The 16,135-nt window shown below is 39.9% G+C and overlaps 1 protein-coding gene across 2 annotated transcripts in view; it reads right to left on the bottom strand.

Annotated features, from left to right (window-relative positions):
* XPNPEP3 (X-prolyl aminopeptidase 3, mitochondrial) overlaps positions 1-16,135 on the bottom strand; it is a 121,348-nt gene that overhangs the window by 96,949 nt on the left and 8,264 nt on the right. For both annotated transcript variants that reach the window (XM_011964154.1, XM_011964153.1), the window contains exon 2: positions 12,959-13,075. In XM_011964154.1, coding sequence (XP_011819544.1) covers positions 12,959-13,075 — 117 coding nt within the window. The remainder of the gene's footprint in view (positions 1-12,958; positions 13,076-16,135) is intronic.

Here is a 16,135-nt window from a genome sequence, read left to right on the forward strand (position 1 = left end):
GGCTAATTTTTTTTGTATTTTTAGCAGAGATGGGGTTTCACCATATTGGCCAGGCTGGTCTTGAACTCCTGACCTAGTGATCCACCTGTCTTGGCTTCCCAAAGTGCTGGGATTACAGGCGTGAGTCACCGCGCCCAGCCAACTTGTTTTTTTCTTTTTATTATTCCCCCAATTATTCTGCAATTAATTCCTTCTTATTTCCTAGATAAGTAAAAAATCTGTTCTTTCCCTATTACCTTGCTCACAATGTGTCTTCTTTCTAAAATTTCTTCTTCCTCCACACTAACTCCACTCCAAAATCTTGGCTTAATACATGTTTGCTTTCAGACTTTTCTCATTCAAAAAGTTTTCTTGATTAGCCCAAGTAATGTTGATTTATCCCTTTAAAAAAAATTTTTTTAAAACAGGGTCTCACTCTGTCACCCAGGCTGGAGTGCAGTGGTGGCATCTCAGCTCAAGGCAATGTCTGCCTCCTGAGCTTAAGCAGTCCTTACACCTGCACACCACCATGCCTGGCTAACTTTTGTATTTTTTTGTAGAGACAGGGTTTCACCATGTTGGCCAGGCTGGTCTCGAACTCTTGACCTCAAGTGATCCGCCTGCCTCGGCCTCCCAAAGTGCTGGGGTTACAGGTGTAAGCCACGGCACCCGGCCCCCTCTTAATTTTAAAAAGGTAATGATTTCAGTTCCTTAAATACACACACCGTATAGCTGTATATAAATGTAATACTGAAATATTTCAATAAATGTTTTTCCCTTCACTGTTTGGCTCCTTACTCCTATTCTCTCCTCCCACTCACATCAACACCTTGCCCAGGTTCGTAATCTAGTATGTATCTTTTCTGAGTTTCTCAACACTCACATAATCATACGTACATGCATGTGGGGCTTTTTGGATCACTAGTGTTTTACAAAATGGGATACTACACACTCTTTTTGGTATCTTCCTTTTCCAACAGAACAATATGTTATGGAATTCTTTCCCTTCAAGTCATTTGGTATCGCTTCAATTCATTCTTCTTGATGCCTCCATGATATTTCTCGGGGTAAATAGACCATAACTTATTCAGCCATTTCTCTACTATAGGAATTCAAACTGCTTTCAGTTTTTTGCTGCTATAATAAATATCTTTGTACTTATATCTTAGTACTTTCATGTCCTATGTACTGGTGCTTTAATTACTATGGGGATAGTCCCCGAAGAAAAACGGCTTGGTCAAAGATCTTTGAATTTCCTTAGTACTCATGTTCAGTATATGATTACCTTAGATCTAATTTTTTTTTTGAAGACAAGAGTCCTGCTGTGTCACCCAGGCTGGAGAGGAGTGGCACGATTCTGGCTCACTGAAACTCTACCACATGGGTTCAAAGTGATTCTGGTGCCTCAGCTACCCGAATAGCTGGGATTACAGGCGTGAGCCACCAGGCCTATCTTTGTATTTTTATTTATTTATTGCTATTATTTTTATTTTTTGAGAAAGAGTCTTGCTGTGTCATCCAAGCTGGAGTGCAGTGGTGCGATCTCACCTCACTGCACCCTCCGACTTCCCAGTTCAAGCGATTCTCCTGCCTTAGCCTCTCGAATAGCTAGTATTACAGGTGTGCACCACACGGCCCGGCTAATTTTTGTATTTTCAGTAAAGACGAAATTTCACCATATTGGCCAGGCTGGTTTCAAACTCCTGACCTCAAATGATCCACCCGCCTCAGCCTCCTAAAGTGTTAGGATTACAGGCATGAGCCACCGTGCCTGGTCTAATTTTTGTATTTTTAGTAGAGACGGGGTTTCACCATGTTGCCCAGGCTGGTCTCGAACTCCTGACTTCAAGCAATCTGCCTGCCTTGGCCTCCCAAAGTGCTGGGATTACAGGTGTGACCCATGTCCCATGGCCCAGGATCTAACTGTTTTACCTATATATAGTTTATCTCGCCAGCAAATTCTGTAACTTGTATTCCACTAATAAAATATTTTTAACTTTTCAGACATCTACAATAGAAACACACGTATGTTTTTGTTGATGAAGTTGGCAAGAAATAAGAGAGAGAGATAAGTGAAGGCCTTATGGGCCAATGTGAAGCAGCTAAGCAACAAAATGGGGCCAAGAAGAGCTCATATCACATTTTTTTCTTTCAAGATTGAGCTGGCTAACAGTCTCCTAGGATTCTTAAATAGAACACTGAACTTTGTACTAGAGCTATTTATCTCCTTGATAATTATTCCTGTTAAGTCTGCCACTGTTACTCAACATTGAAAATTTTCTAATTTACTCAAGTAGTAAATACTCTTACAAAAGCAGAGGCTGGTTATAATCGGTGAATTATCTGAACTTTCCTTTTTTTCATCTTTTTATTTTCTTCCTTTCCTGAACTTTGCTTTTGGTTATTTCACAGCTATAGTCCATAAAATAAAAATAAATTAAAAAATCAGCTGGGTGAGGTGGCTCACGCCTATAATCCTAGCACCTTGAGAGGCCGAGGCAGGCGGATCACCTGAGGTCAGGAGTTCGAGGCCAGTCTGGCCAACACGATGAAACTCTGTTGCTACTAAAAATACGAAAAATTAGCCAGGTATTGTGGCGCACACCTATAGTCCCAGCTACTTGGGAGGCTGAGGCAGGAGAATCGCTTGAACCCAGGAGGCAGAGGTTGCACTGAGCTGAGATCACCCCACTACACTCCGGCCTGGGCGACAGAGTGAGACTCAGTCTCTAAAAAACAAGAAAGAAATTTAAAAATCAATTCTTTTTTTAAAAAATTCCAGAAGAAAATTCATAATTTTAATAACTTTATATGTTATCTTTCATTTTCATTAATAACAGTATAAATTAACGCATATCAGGAAGTTACTTCTGAAACAAGGAAATTATTTGGAAATCAAAGCAGGATCAAAAAAACCATCTTTTATACCTTTCAAAGCATTCCTATGTTTGCTGAATCCAATTTCATACAATTGACTACATGAGAAATATTTAAAACACTGGCTATATTTTCCCAAACCTATTAATTATCAACACTACTGAGTGATCATTAAGTAAATACTTCTAAACGTCTAAAATCTCAACACAACAAAGCACTCTCCATCACAACAATTTTCTTTTCTTTTCTTTTTTTTTTTTTTTGAGATAAAGCTTCACCCTTATTGCCCAGGCTGGAGTGCAATGGCACAATCTTGGCTCACTGCAACGCCTCTGCCACCCGGGTTCAAGCGATTCTCCTGTCCCAGCCTCCCAAGTAGCTGGGATTACAGGAATGCGCCACCACACTGGGCTAATTTTGTATTTCTAGTAGAGATGGGGTTTCACCATGTTGGTCAGGTTGGTCTTGAACTCCTGACCTCAGATGATCCACCAGCCTCAGCCTCCCAAAGTGCTTGGATTACAAGTGTGGGCCACTGTACCCAGAAACAAAAAATTTACTCAAGGAAAAAGAAACCTTTCCATTTGAAGGAGGAAAAAAAAATGTGTTAAAGCAATGACCTTTAAACCCTGGGAGTAAACCTGGAAGGTGTTATGGCCTTTGATCACAGAACTCAACTTCATAGTCAATCTGGCCTGAATTTCTTCTGATAAAATTATACCTGAATATCAGATCCTCTGGCAACTTTGTAGAATTGTAAAGAATTAAAAAACAAAGCCAGCATTTTATGACATGGAACCACTTAAGATGGAAAGGCTCTTCTAACAAGTTTATTGAGCCAATCAAAAGCCTAGATATTGGAAGCTGGACTCTGCAAAGTCTCACTATCAGTTCTGAGATTCTGCAGCCAAGAAGGAAAGCTCTTCCAGGACCCTTAGGATTCGTGCCTCTTGAAGAGAAAAGCAGTAATGTTCTTCATATTTTACCAGCTACACAAAACACCCAGAAAGGAAGATATAACAAACACTGAAAATGGATGAAATGATACAGGTCTTTGCTACAATCTAGGTATGTATTTTATTTCCTGAAACTAACTAGATTAGAATTTTAACATGGTCTGATTTTGAAAAGAAGTCTGCTTAATATTAGGTAGTTTTCACAGCATATAAGGAAGTAATTAATAAACTATCACTTTGCAGTTGGAGAATGGGGAGAAAGAAAAAGCTAGTGTTTCCTTTATAATGTAAAACAGGCGTCTCAGAAAAAATGCAATGACCAAATAAAAAATACTCTAAATAGATTTGCACATATTGAGCAAAACTAAACAAACAGAAAGGCTACATATATACATATTATGATTCTGTATGATTCCACTTACATGAAGTCAAGAAAAAGCAAAACAGTCTATGATGACAGAAACCAAAAGAGTGGCTGCCTATGAAGGTGGAGACTGACTGGAGGAGCATAAGGGAACTTTCCAGGACAATGGAAATGTTCTATATCTTGACTGAGCTGTAGGTTACCTTTGTTAAAGCTCACTGAACTGCATATATAAGATCTGTGAAATTTGCTGTATATTAATTTTACCTTATTTTAAAAAAGTATACTACTCTCCAAACAAAATAACTTTTATACTAAGACTTCTCTCAGTTGGATGTCTTCTTATAAAAAAATGTAATGAGAAAATACTTTAAAAAATATTCCCAGATAGTATTTTTTGGCATAGGTATTATGCACTGTTTTGTGGGTGAAAGTGTGGATTCTGAGTTAGGCTTTTGTGAGTTAGAATCCTGGCTTAGCAATTCACTGAGTGACTTGGAAAGAGCTACCAAACTTCTCTGTGCCTCAGTCTCCTCATGTAAAATGGAAATAACAATAGCACTGACTTCACAAAGTCGTCAAGTGGATTATGTAAGTTAATAAAACACTTAAAATATAACACTTAGCACTACATAAGTATTAGCTATAAGTATTATCAAAATAAAAAATTTACACTTGAACTGGTTGTCATCCTGGTAATCCAAAGCCAGGCAGGACCTTAGAAGAGTAAAATTTACATGGACAACCACTATTACGACAACAAAAGAGATCAAAATAATTATTTACATAGAAGACCTGGAAGTCTTTCGCTTTTTCACATGTTAGGAATGCATCTCCACTGACCATTCAGAAACTTTTCATTATTATTCATTTCTTTTTTTTTTTTTTTTTTTTTTTGAGACGGAGTCTCACTCTATCGCCCAGGCTGGAGTGCAGTGGCCGGATCTCAACTCACTGTAAGCTCCGCCTCCCGAGTTTACGCCATTCTCCTGCCTCAGCCTCCCCAGTAGATGGGACTACAGGCGCCCGCCACCTCGCCTGGCTAGTTTTTTGTATTTTTTAGTAGAGATGGGGTTTCACGGTGTTGGAGGATGGTCTCAATCTCCTGACCTCGTGATCCACCCGTCTCGGCCTCCCAAAGTGCTGGGATTACAGGCTTGAACCACCGCGCCTGGCCCATTATTATTCATTTCTTTAGGTAGCTCCTGATTCTTGTCTAGGGCTGATTCTTGCTAATCTTTACCTCAGAGAGTTTCTCAGTGTTAATGAGGACTACACACAAAGGTAAAAAAGAGAAATACAAATGTCATTCATTTATTTATTTTTTGAGACAGTCTTGCTCTGTTGCCTAGGCAGGAGCAAAGTGGCGCGATCTTAGCTCACTGCAACCTCTGCCTCCTGGGTTCAAGTGATTCTCGTGCCTCAGTCTCCCGAGTAGCTGGGATTACAGGCATGTGCCACCACGCCCAGCTAATTTTTTTTTTTTTTTAGTAGAGATGGAGTTTCACTATGTTGGCCAGGCTGTTGTCAAACTCCACGCCTCAAGCAATCAGCCCACCTTGGCCTCCCAAAGTGCTGGGATTGTAGGTGTGAGCCACCGTGCCCAGCCAAAGTCATTTATTTTTAATTTTCTAGTATTTACACTACATGAAAACTTTATTATATTTCAAGATTTTCTATTGGGCTTAAAAACAAACAGAGAAATCCTCTATAATTCTTCACTAGATGATACTTCGTAGATTATTGGTACAATGGCATCCTGAAATGGTCTGTCAATATGTACTAGATGTGTAAGTAAAAAACAGATTTATTCATCTATACATTTATTTACATAGCGACTACATTATTTACTCAGCATTAAAACTGAATCAGGAGATGAAGACAAGAGGAAAACAAATAATCACTACGAATACAGTGATTTAAAAAAAATTATATAAGTAAGCCTGGGCAACACAGTGAGATCCCATCTCTACAAAAATTTAAAATATTAGCCAATTAGCCAGGCATGGTGGCTTATGCCTGTAGTCCTAGCTACTTGGGACACTGAGGCGGGAGGATCGCCTGGGAGGTCGAGACTGCAGTGAGATATGATTGTGCCACTGCAGTTCAGCCTGGGAGACAGAGCAAGACCCCATCTTAAAAACAAAACAAAAACAAAAACAAATAAAATTACATAGGTACATTGGGGTGAGAAAAGAAAATATATTACTTTATAAAAACAGGTGGGCTTCATGGTGAAATACTTAGAGAAAAAGTAGACCTTCAACTTAAATTTAAAACCGGTAGGATACAAAACTTTCAGTCTACTATTCTATCAGGTATAATCTATTTAAAAAGTGTTTTGAAATGGTTAGATAAATGTAATGTCATCACTCATTTGATGGTGGTGATGATGATAAAGATGTGAATGAATTTAAGGACTGAGTGACTGGGGATAAGACTACAGAGGTATGGGGAAGGCACATTCTCTGTTTTAAAACATGGCCAGTGGCCACAGGTCTGGCTTGTCCCCTTAAGTCATCAGGCATCTCATGCACCTAGCTAAATGAGTACCCACTAGGTTAGTGGTGTATGTGAGAAACGCCTGGGGAGCTCTTCAAAACACATGTTCCAAAGGCTAAGTATGGTGGCTCATGCCTGTAATTCCAGTACTTTGGGGGGGCCAAGGTGGTAGAATTGTTTGAGTCCAGGAGTTCAAGACCAGCCTGGGCAACGTAGTGAGACCCTATCTCTATAATACAAAAATTAGTTGGGCAGTTGGGCATGGTGGTACATGCCTGTACTCCTAGTTATTCAGGAGGCTGAAGCAGAAGATTGCTTGACCCCCGGAGGTCAAGATTCCAGTGAGCTGTGATCTCGGCACTGTACTCCAACCTTGGAGACAGAGCAAGACCCTGTCTCAAAAAACCAAAAACAAAAACACATGTTCTAAGCCCTCCCTTTGAGATTATCATTCAACAGCTCTTTAGAGTCCTAGCATGTATGTATATTTTGAAAAAGCTTACCCAACAGTGTAAGCAGGTCCAACCTACTTCCAATTTCTGTTATTTCTTTATACATTTTACTTTTTAAATTCTTCTGAGATAGGGTAACACTCTGTCACCCAGGCTAGAGTGTAGTGGCGAAATCATGGCTCACCACAGCCTTGACCTCCTGGGTTCAAGCATCATTTTATTTATTTTATTTTTTATTTATACTGGAGTGCAGTGGTGCAATCATGGCTCACTACAGCCTTGACCTCCTGGTCTCAAGCATCATTTTATTTATTTTTTATTTTTCTTCCTGACTCCCCAAACTTGTTATCATCATTTTAATCTTTTAAATAGTATAAAAATCTTACCACCACCAAAATAGTATATTTGTCTTTTAGATATTATTAAAATCAACCATATTTAACAAGTTTTAAAAAAAAAATGCATCCCTTGCTCAAGAGACAGCTACAATTAAACCATCACTGAAAGATGGGCAGCTGATTTTGAAACTCTTAAGGGAAAAAGATTTGGTAAAAATTATCTATAACCCATTCTAGAATCAATATTTTCATCATTTTGAATATTATATTCACTGTAACTGTATCGTCTCTGCCATTATTTTTTTTTTATTTTTCTTTCTATTTTATTTTATTTTTGAGACAGGGTCTTGCTCTGCTGCCTAGGCTGGAGTGGAGTAGCACAATCTTGGTTGACTGCAGCCTTGACTTTCCAGGCTCAAGCAATCCTCCTACCTCAGCTTCCCAAAGTGTTAGGATTACAGGCGTAGCTAGCACTACAGGCATGTGCCACCACACTCAGCTAATTTTGCTTACTTTTTTGTAGAGATAAGGTCTCACTATGTTGCCCAGGCCTCCCAAAGTGCTGGGATTACAGGTGTGAGCCACCACACCTGGCTTCTGCCATTACAGTTGACAATAGAGATGAAAAGGTAAATGGTGAAAGCATTGTCTTAAATTTTATGCCACATAGTTGCATTCTGATTATTTCCCCAAAAATCTGTTCGCTGCTGTAGTTGAAAACTAAGAAGTGGGGCGGACTTGGTGGCTCACACATGTAATTCCAGCACTTTGAGAGGCCAAGGCGGGTGGATCATGAGGTCAGGAGTTCAAGACCAGCCTGACCAATATGGTGAACCCCTGTCTCTACTAAAAATACAAAATTAGCCAGGCGTGGTGGTGCACAAGTGTAGTCCCAGTTACTTGGGAGGCTGAGGCAGGAGAATTGCTTGAATCTGGGAGGCGGAGGTTGCAGTGAGTTGGATCACGCCACTGCACTCCAGCCTGGGCAACAAAGCGAGACTCCGTCTTAAAAAAGAAAAAAAACCAAAAAACTATGAAGTGGTTCTACATATGTTAGACAAGTTATTCTGACAAGCCCAACTCCCTGAGTAGCCCTTTTTAAATCTAGCACTCCAAACTATACCACATATTCTAAAACTAATTTTAAAAATGTAAAAATTTTAGAAATAATGCCTCATTAGGTATCCCACTGATTCTTCCTATTCATTCTCTGATATGTTTCAGTGTTTCTTTGAGATGAATGTCTTGCTGTCCTGCATAATGATAATATTACTCCTTTGGCAACAATCAGGGAACCATGGAACCATCTTTCCTGTACAGATAATATAAAAAGTAGACTCGTTGGGCGCAGTGGCTCACACCTGTAATCCCAGCACTTTGGGAGGCTGAGGTGGGCAGATCACCTGAGGTCAGGAGTTCAAGACTAGCTTGGCCAACATGGTGAAACTCCATTTCTACTAAAAACACAAAAATTACCAGGTGTGGTAGCAGGCGCCTGTAATCCTAGCTACTTGGGAGGCTGAGGGAGGAGAACTGCTTCAACCCAGGAGGCGGAGGTTGCAGTGAGCAGCGATTGTGTCATTGCACTCCAGCCTGGGCGACAAGGACGAAACTCCGTCTCAAAAAAAAAAAAAAAAAAGTAGACTCACAGTTCAGAATGCCAGTTGCCTTCCCACATGGAATCATTTTCATGTCTGAGTGTCAAGTGTGAGACACAGTACTAATCAAAGAGACTGACCAACATTTTGCATCCCTACAGATAGAGTCCTTAGCACTGAGATGGCACTGTCATAAAAAGCAGAAATGGTCTACAGTGCTCAGATTTAAGGAAATGACAAGTTTTGAAAATCACTAGAATCTAGCAGTAGCACAGCCAGAACAGAATTTATTTCCCGTGTCATCCAGCTCAATATTTTCCAAGCTACTGATGCTTCAGGAAACTTGGATAGGTAGGTATGGCAAAGAAAAATCTACGAAAATAGCTCCCAAGAATTCAGAGGAACTGGCCCAGTAATTACACTTTTTTTTTTTTTTTTTTTTTTTGGAGAGGAAGACTCACGCGGTTGCCCAATCTGGAGTGCAATGGTGTAATCTCAGCTCACTGCAACCTCTGCCTCCTGGGTTCCAGTGATTCTCCTGCCTCAGCCTCCTGAGTAGCTGGGACTATAGGCAGGCCCCACCAAGCCCAGCTAATTTTTATATTTTTAGTAGAGATGGGGTTTCACTATGTTGGCCAGGCTGGTCTCGAACTCCTGACCTCGTGATCCACCTGCCTCAGCCTCCCAAAGTGCTGGGATTACAGGTGTGAGCCATCACGCCTGGCCTCAGTAATTCCACTTCTAAGAATTTAAGGAAATAATAGAGCAATATACAAAGAGTGTGTACACATGTACACTTACACACACACCTATATAAGAAATAAGACTATAAAGAAACATATACCAAAATTTTCTCAACAGTGTCTTTCTCTGAGTTGTGGGATTATCAGTAATTAAAAAAAAAAAAATCTATGCTTACCTGTATTCTCTTTTTCTGTATGCACAGAACTTGCATAATAATTAGGAAAGGCACTGAGATGTTTCCCAAAGTATTAAGTACATACTGCCATGTATTAGGGAAATATGCAAAACATGAAACTTTTGGAGAAACCAAGTAGCACATGACATAATTTTATATCCTAAACTAACAAACCAACTGCGTAAGAGACTTTTTTTTGAGAGACACGGTCTCACTCTGTCACCCAAGATGGAGTGCAGAGGCATGATCACAGCTCACTGCATCCTTGACCTCCTGGGCTCATGCAATCCTCCCACCCGAGTCCCCCGAGTAGCTGGGACTACAGGCATGAGCACTAATTGTTTTATTTCTTACAGAGACAGGGTCTTGCTATGTTGCCTGTGCTAGTCTCGAACTCCTAACCTCAAGTGATCCTCTCACCTTGTCTTTCCAAAGTGTTGGGATTACAGGCATGAGCCACTGTATCTGGCCTAAAAGAGACTTTTTTTTTTCTTTTTTTTTTTTTTTTATTATACTTTAAGTTCTAGGGTACATGTGCATAACATGCAGGTTTGTTACATATGTATACTTGTGCCATGTTGGTGTGCTGCACCCATCAACTCGTCAGCACCCATCAATTCATCATTTATATCAGGTATAACTCCCCAATGCAATCCCTCCCTCCTCCCCCCTCCCAAAAGAGACTTTTTAAGTAAGTGTTACATGCCTTTTAATTTTTTTTCTTTTTTCTTTTTTTAATTTTTGAGACAGAGTCTCCCTCTGCCCCCCAAGCTGGAGTGCAGTGGCGCAATTTTGGCTCACTGCAACCTCCGCCTCCTGGATTCAAGTGATTCTCCTGCCTCAGCCACCCCAGTAGCTGAGATTACAGGCATATGCCACCACACCTGGCTAATTTTTTTTTTTTTGTATTTTTAGGAGAGATGGGATTTCACCATATTGGTCAGGCTGGTCTCAAACTCCTGACCTCAGGTGATCCACCCACCTTGGCCTCCCAAAGTGCTGGGATTACAGGTGTGAGCCACCTCGCTTGGCTCTTATTTTTTTTCTTTTTTTAATTTTTGAGACAGAGTCTCCCTCTGCCCCCCAAGCTGGAGTGCAGTGGCGCAATTTTGGCTCACTGCAACCTCCGCCTCCTGGATTCAAGTGATTCTCCTGCCTCAGCCACCCCAGTAGCTGAGATTACAGGCATATGCCACCACACCTGGCTAATTTTTTTTTTTTTTTGGTATTTTTAGGAGAGATGGGATTTCACCATATTGGTCAGGCTGGTCTCAAACTCCTGACCTCAGGTGATCCACCCACCTTGGCCTCCCAAAGTGCTGGGATTACAGGTGTGAGCCACTGCGCCCGGCCCCTTTTAATTTTTCTTAAAAATTTACTCTTCTTCACCCTACGATCATTTTAACACTTCCACAAGTTTTGCATCTCTGGAAGGAGAAAGACAAATGATTAATTCTTTTGATACTTTTGTCTGCAGAAAAATCTGTACCTAATGGCATACCTGATAGTTTGAGGTCTAAAATCCTAATAATTCTGTTTTAAAATTCCACTTCCATCCCTTCTCACTTACCCCAATGTCCAAAATCCCATGTCTAGGAGAGTAAAATTAGGACAGACATCCCTTTTCCCCCAGATATTCACATACGTATGTATATGAACATACACATGTGCATATTTATTTATATTCACTTATACTTAATATGCACTTAAGGTATAGAGCAAAAAAGTCTAGATACAGAGACCATTATCTTGACAATATAATTACTAGGTTTAAGGCCTGGAAAATGCAGCTTACCATGTAAAAATATCTCACCACAAGAAATCAGTAATTTTCAAAGCTGGTAAAACTATCAATTCTACTAAAAAAAAAAAACTCGAGGCTACAGGAAGGTTGATAGGGTAAATACTAAAATTAATACCAACTGGGTTGCTATTAAGCTTACCTTACAGCTTTGAAAAACTGATTTCTTGTGGGTTTCAGTGGTGAGCTGCATTTCCTTAGTTTCAGTCGACTTCCCAGCAGGAATTCGAGTCTGATGAAAAATCAGCAAAAGGAAGCCCTCACTGAGAAACATACTGGAATCATTCACTGAGTGGAGACAGTGAAAAAGGAACATATTTCTAAAGGCAATTTTACATTAGTAATATATATGTTTATATGGCAAATACGGATTTAATTTCTTATGGCAGAAAAAACAATTAATTTTCCTTGAAAACCTGATTGCTTTTTCTACAACGTGTTTGCTTTTACCCTACCTACCTCTTTGAGATATTCATTAGTCACAGTTCACCCCTTAAGTGCCCTTTAAGAAATCAAAACAAAAAACCTTTAGGTCTAAGGTCTAAATTTGAGCAGTAGTTATAAGACATCTTCTGGCAGCAACGCTGGGATCTTATAGCAGAAAAAAATATTAGTAAAACAAACCTTTAACAATTTTTTGCATCACCTTTATCAGCTGGGATACTACCTCTCAAATCTGTGACAAACAAATCTGGAAATCTTGCTTCATCTATATAGAAATAGGTTAAAATTTTAAAGTAAGTATTTGATAATTTCAAGAAAAAACACATTTTCTAAAATGTCTTTAACACAGTAATTCACAATAGTACACAGTTCTAAAAACTTAGAAACAGAACTTTGCTTTAAAAACATCCTGAAATACATACCTTTCATTAATTATTCTGAATTATAAGGTTTATCATATTTAAACCTTGTTCTAGACTAGTACTGTCAATAAAGCACCAGTACCCACAGGTAGTTAAATTTAAATTTAAATTAATTAAAATAAAATAAAATAAAATGTTCAGTTCCTCAGCTGTACTAGCAACCTTATTAGTGTACAATGGCCATGTGAGGTTGGTGGCTACCTTATGGAACAGCACAGATCCAGAGCTTACTGCAAGAAGTTCTATTCAATAGCATTGCTCTAGACGAAACCTAAATGGGGAGACAGCATAGTTAAAAGGCCTTACCTGGTCTGAGGAGGTGTGGGTGTGTAAAGGGGCTGGGCTGGCCTAAGTATCGGTTTGGAATCCTCCTTTCTGGGACAGGATGAAGGGAGTACCTTCGCTGTGAACACAACATACATCCTGAATGAAGAATAAAGAGGACGAAATGAAACAATAGATCTAAGAAGTCTTCATGGTATAAATACACTTATCCAACTCCAGCAGTTTGGATGCTTTAGAAAAATGCAAACTAGTTATTTCCTTCCTTCTCTCCTTCAATATTCATTTATTTATTTATTTATTTATTTTTTTGAGACGGAGTCTCGCTGTGTGGCCCAGGCTGGAGTGCAGTGGCCGGATCTCAGCTCACTGCAAGCTCCGCCTCCCGGGTTTACGCCATTCTCCTGCCTCAGCCTCCCTAGTAGCTGGGACTACAGGCGCCCGCCACCTCGCCCGGCTAATTTTTTGTATTTTTTAGTAGAGACGGGGTTTCACCGTGTTAGCCAGTATGGTCTCATTTATTTATTTTTAAGACAGAGTCTCACTCTGTCACCCAGGCTGGAGTCAGTGGCTCAGCCTCCCAAGTAGCTGGGACTACAGGTATGTGCCACCAAGCCTGGTTAATTTTTTTTATTTTTGGTAGAGATGAGGTCTCACTATGTTGCCCAGGCTGGAAACCCACACCATTTTCTTTGTAATCATCTTAGAAACTATTATTTTTCTTTTTTTAAAAAAATCTTTTTAGAAGAAACTATGCTTTTTCTAAACAATCCTCTACAAACTTAACTGGAATTAACTTTTAAGACTCCTCTCTCCCAAATACATACATTATTATTCATAATTCGTAGTCCTTACAGAAATTGTGTGTTCACAAAGAGATTGTACAGTATTGATTGTTGAGATCAAACAGCGAGCAGCAGGGGGAGGGATAAGAGCAAAGATTACAAAGTCAAATAAACCTGAGTTTGAATCTCAGCTTCTCTGGTACTAACTGTGTAACCTTGTCCAGATTACTTCTCTGATTCTGATTCTGTGTTTGTAAAACAACGATGATAATGCCTACTTCACGTGACAGTTAAAAATCTAATTCCTTAATTTAGAATGCAAAGCCTTCAAAGCTCTCTTATCTTCCTAATCTTTTCATCTCCCTCCAGCAGCACTAACCCGCTGGTGGAGTAGGCTGCTGCTGCACTGGTGAGTTCTCTCGTGATTTCTCTCTCTCCTCTTGCACCTTCTCCAATGCACGCTTGTGCACACATACTCATGCACACATAGTATCTTCTGTAATCTCATTCGGGAGTGAAATTTCAGAATATAAAAGTTAACTGATTCCTTTTTCAATGCTCATATGAAATAATCCTAGCATATCCTTCTATTTTGGACCACTCTCAAGCAGAAGGGAGCTTAACTTTAACAAATTCAAAGCAAACAAGTGACACTTTAACAGGAGACATAAATTGAGATGTTTATTCCCAGTACATTTTTTAAAAAGGTCTCAGTAGCTTTTTACTTACATTAAACATCTTTTGCCCAAAGTCATATAATTAGTAGCAAAGCTGATGTGTTAAGTTCTATTTCAAAAATATCTAGTTCATTCATAAGTTTCAAACTCTTTTGCTTAGGAAACTTTGTGATTTGGATCCTGCTCCCTCATCTGACCTAATCCTCAAAAAACATTATTGCAGCCACACTAAGCTACTTGAAGAATCTCGGCTAAATCATTCTGTATCATAATAGCATTTGCATGAAAAAATAGTTATCTTAAAGTGGACACTGCCTGCTTATATGATTACACAAATTCTAAAAAAAATCAGCTCAAATAGCACTTATGCAGGAGACTTCTCTTACTCTTCTCACACCTACTGCTTCTGTTTCAGATGTCTTCGCCAATGCTCCTATGGTTTCTATTTTAATATCTACTACACTTCACATAATTGCTAATTAGTTTGCCAGTCTACTATGAACAATCTTTGGAAAAAGAGATAACTTGTTACTTGACTTTATTTTCCCAGTGACTTGATTTGGAATGCATTTTGAAGTTAAAAGTCAATGAGTCTGGCTTCTGATTGGACATAAGAAATAAAGAAAAAAGAGGAATTAAGAATAATTCTTGATTTTTGACTTCGACAAGTGAATAAATGGTTGTACCATTACATGAAACAGGAAAGCCTGAGATATTTATTGGAAATAAATTTAATGGAGAGGTCAAATGAGCAATCTTAATTTCAGGGAGAAAAGTGCCAGGCTAGATATAAAAATTAAGGTGTTATAAGCACACAGATAGCATCTAAAGCCCTGGGAATGGGTATTACCCATGGAAACTGAACAAAGCCTGGCACTGTAATATTTTAGTGTGAGAAGGAGCACAGGAGAAAGAAGGAAAATAAGAAGAATGTGGTATTTAGGGCCGGGCGCGGTGGCTCACACTTGTAATCCCGGCACGTTGGGAGGCCGAGGCGGGCAGATCACTTGAGGCCAGGAGTTCGGGACCAGCCTAGCCAACATGGCTAAACCCTGTCTCTACCCGCCACCCCCCACCCCCCACAAAAAAAGAGTGTGGTATTTAGGAAGTTAAACAAACAAGTGTTTTCAGAAGTGTGGAGGGCCAGGCCAGGCACACTGGCTCATGCTTGTAATCCCAACACTTTGGGAGGCCGAGGTGGATGGATCACCTGAGGTCGGGAGTTCGAGACCAACCTGACCAACATAGAGAAACCCCATCTCTACTAAAAATATAAAATTAGCCGGGCACGGTGGTGCATGCCTGTAATCCCAGCTACTTGGGAGGCTGAGGCAGGAGAATGGCTTGAACCTGGGAGGTGAAGGTTGTGGTGAGCCGAGATCACACCATTGCATTCCAGCCTGGGCAACGGGAGTGAAACTCCATCTCAAAAAAAAAAAAAGAAAGAAAGAAAAGAAAAGCAGGGAGGGCTCACAGTGTGGCCAGTGCTTCAAAATATAAGGAAGCCAAAAGGACGACCACTGGATATGGTAACATCAAAGTCACTGGAGACCCTGGCGATTTTAGCAGAGTAAAGAAGACAGAAGCCAGATTGGAGCGTGCCAAGGAGGGAATATGATGTAAGAAAGCAAAGACACTGAGACAATACTCTGGATAAGTTTTCTTGTGAAGAGGCAGAGAAAATGGCACAGCAGATGGCTGGGAGGCAAAGGATCATCAAAGAGGGGGATAACGGCAGA

Source organism: Colobus angolensis, unplaced genomic scaffold (genome assembly GCF_000951035.1).
Source record: "Colobus angolensis palliatus isolate OR3802 unplaced genomic scaffold, Cang.pa_1.0 Scaffold65, whole genome shotgun sequence".
NCBI lineage: Eukaryota > Metazoa > Chordata > Mammalia > Primates > Cercopithecidae > Colobus > Colobus angolensis.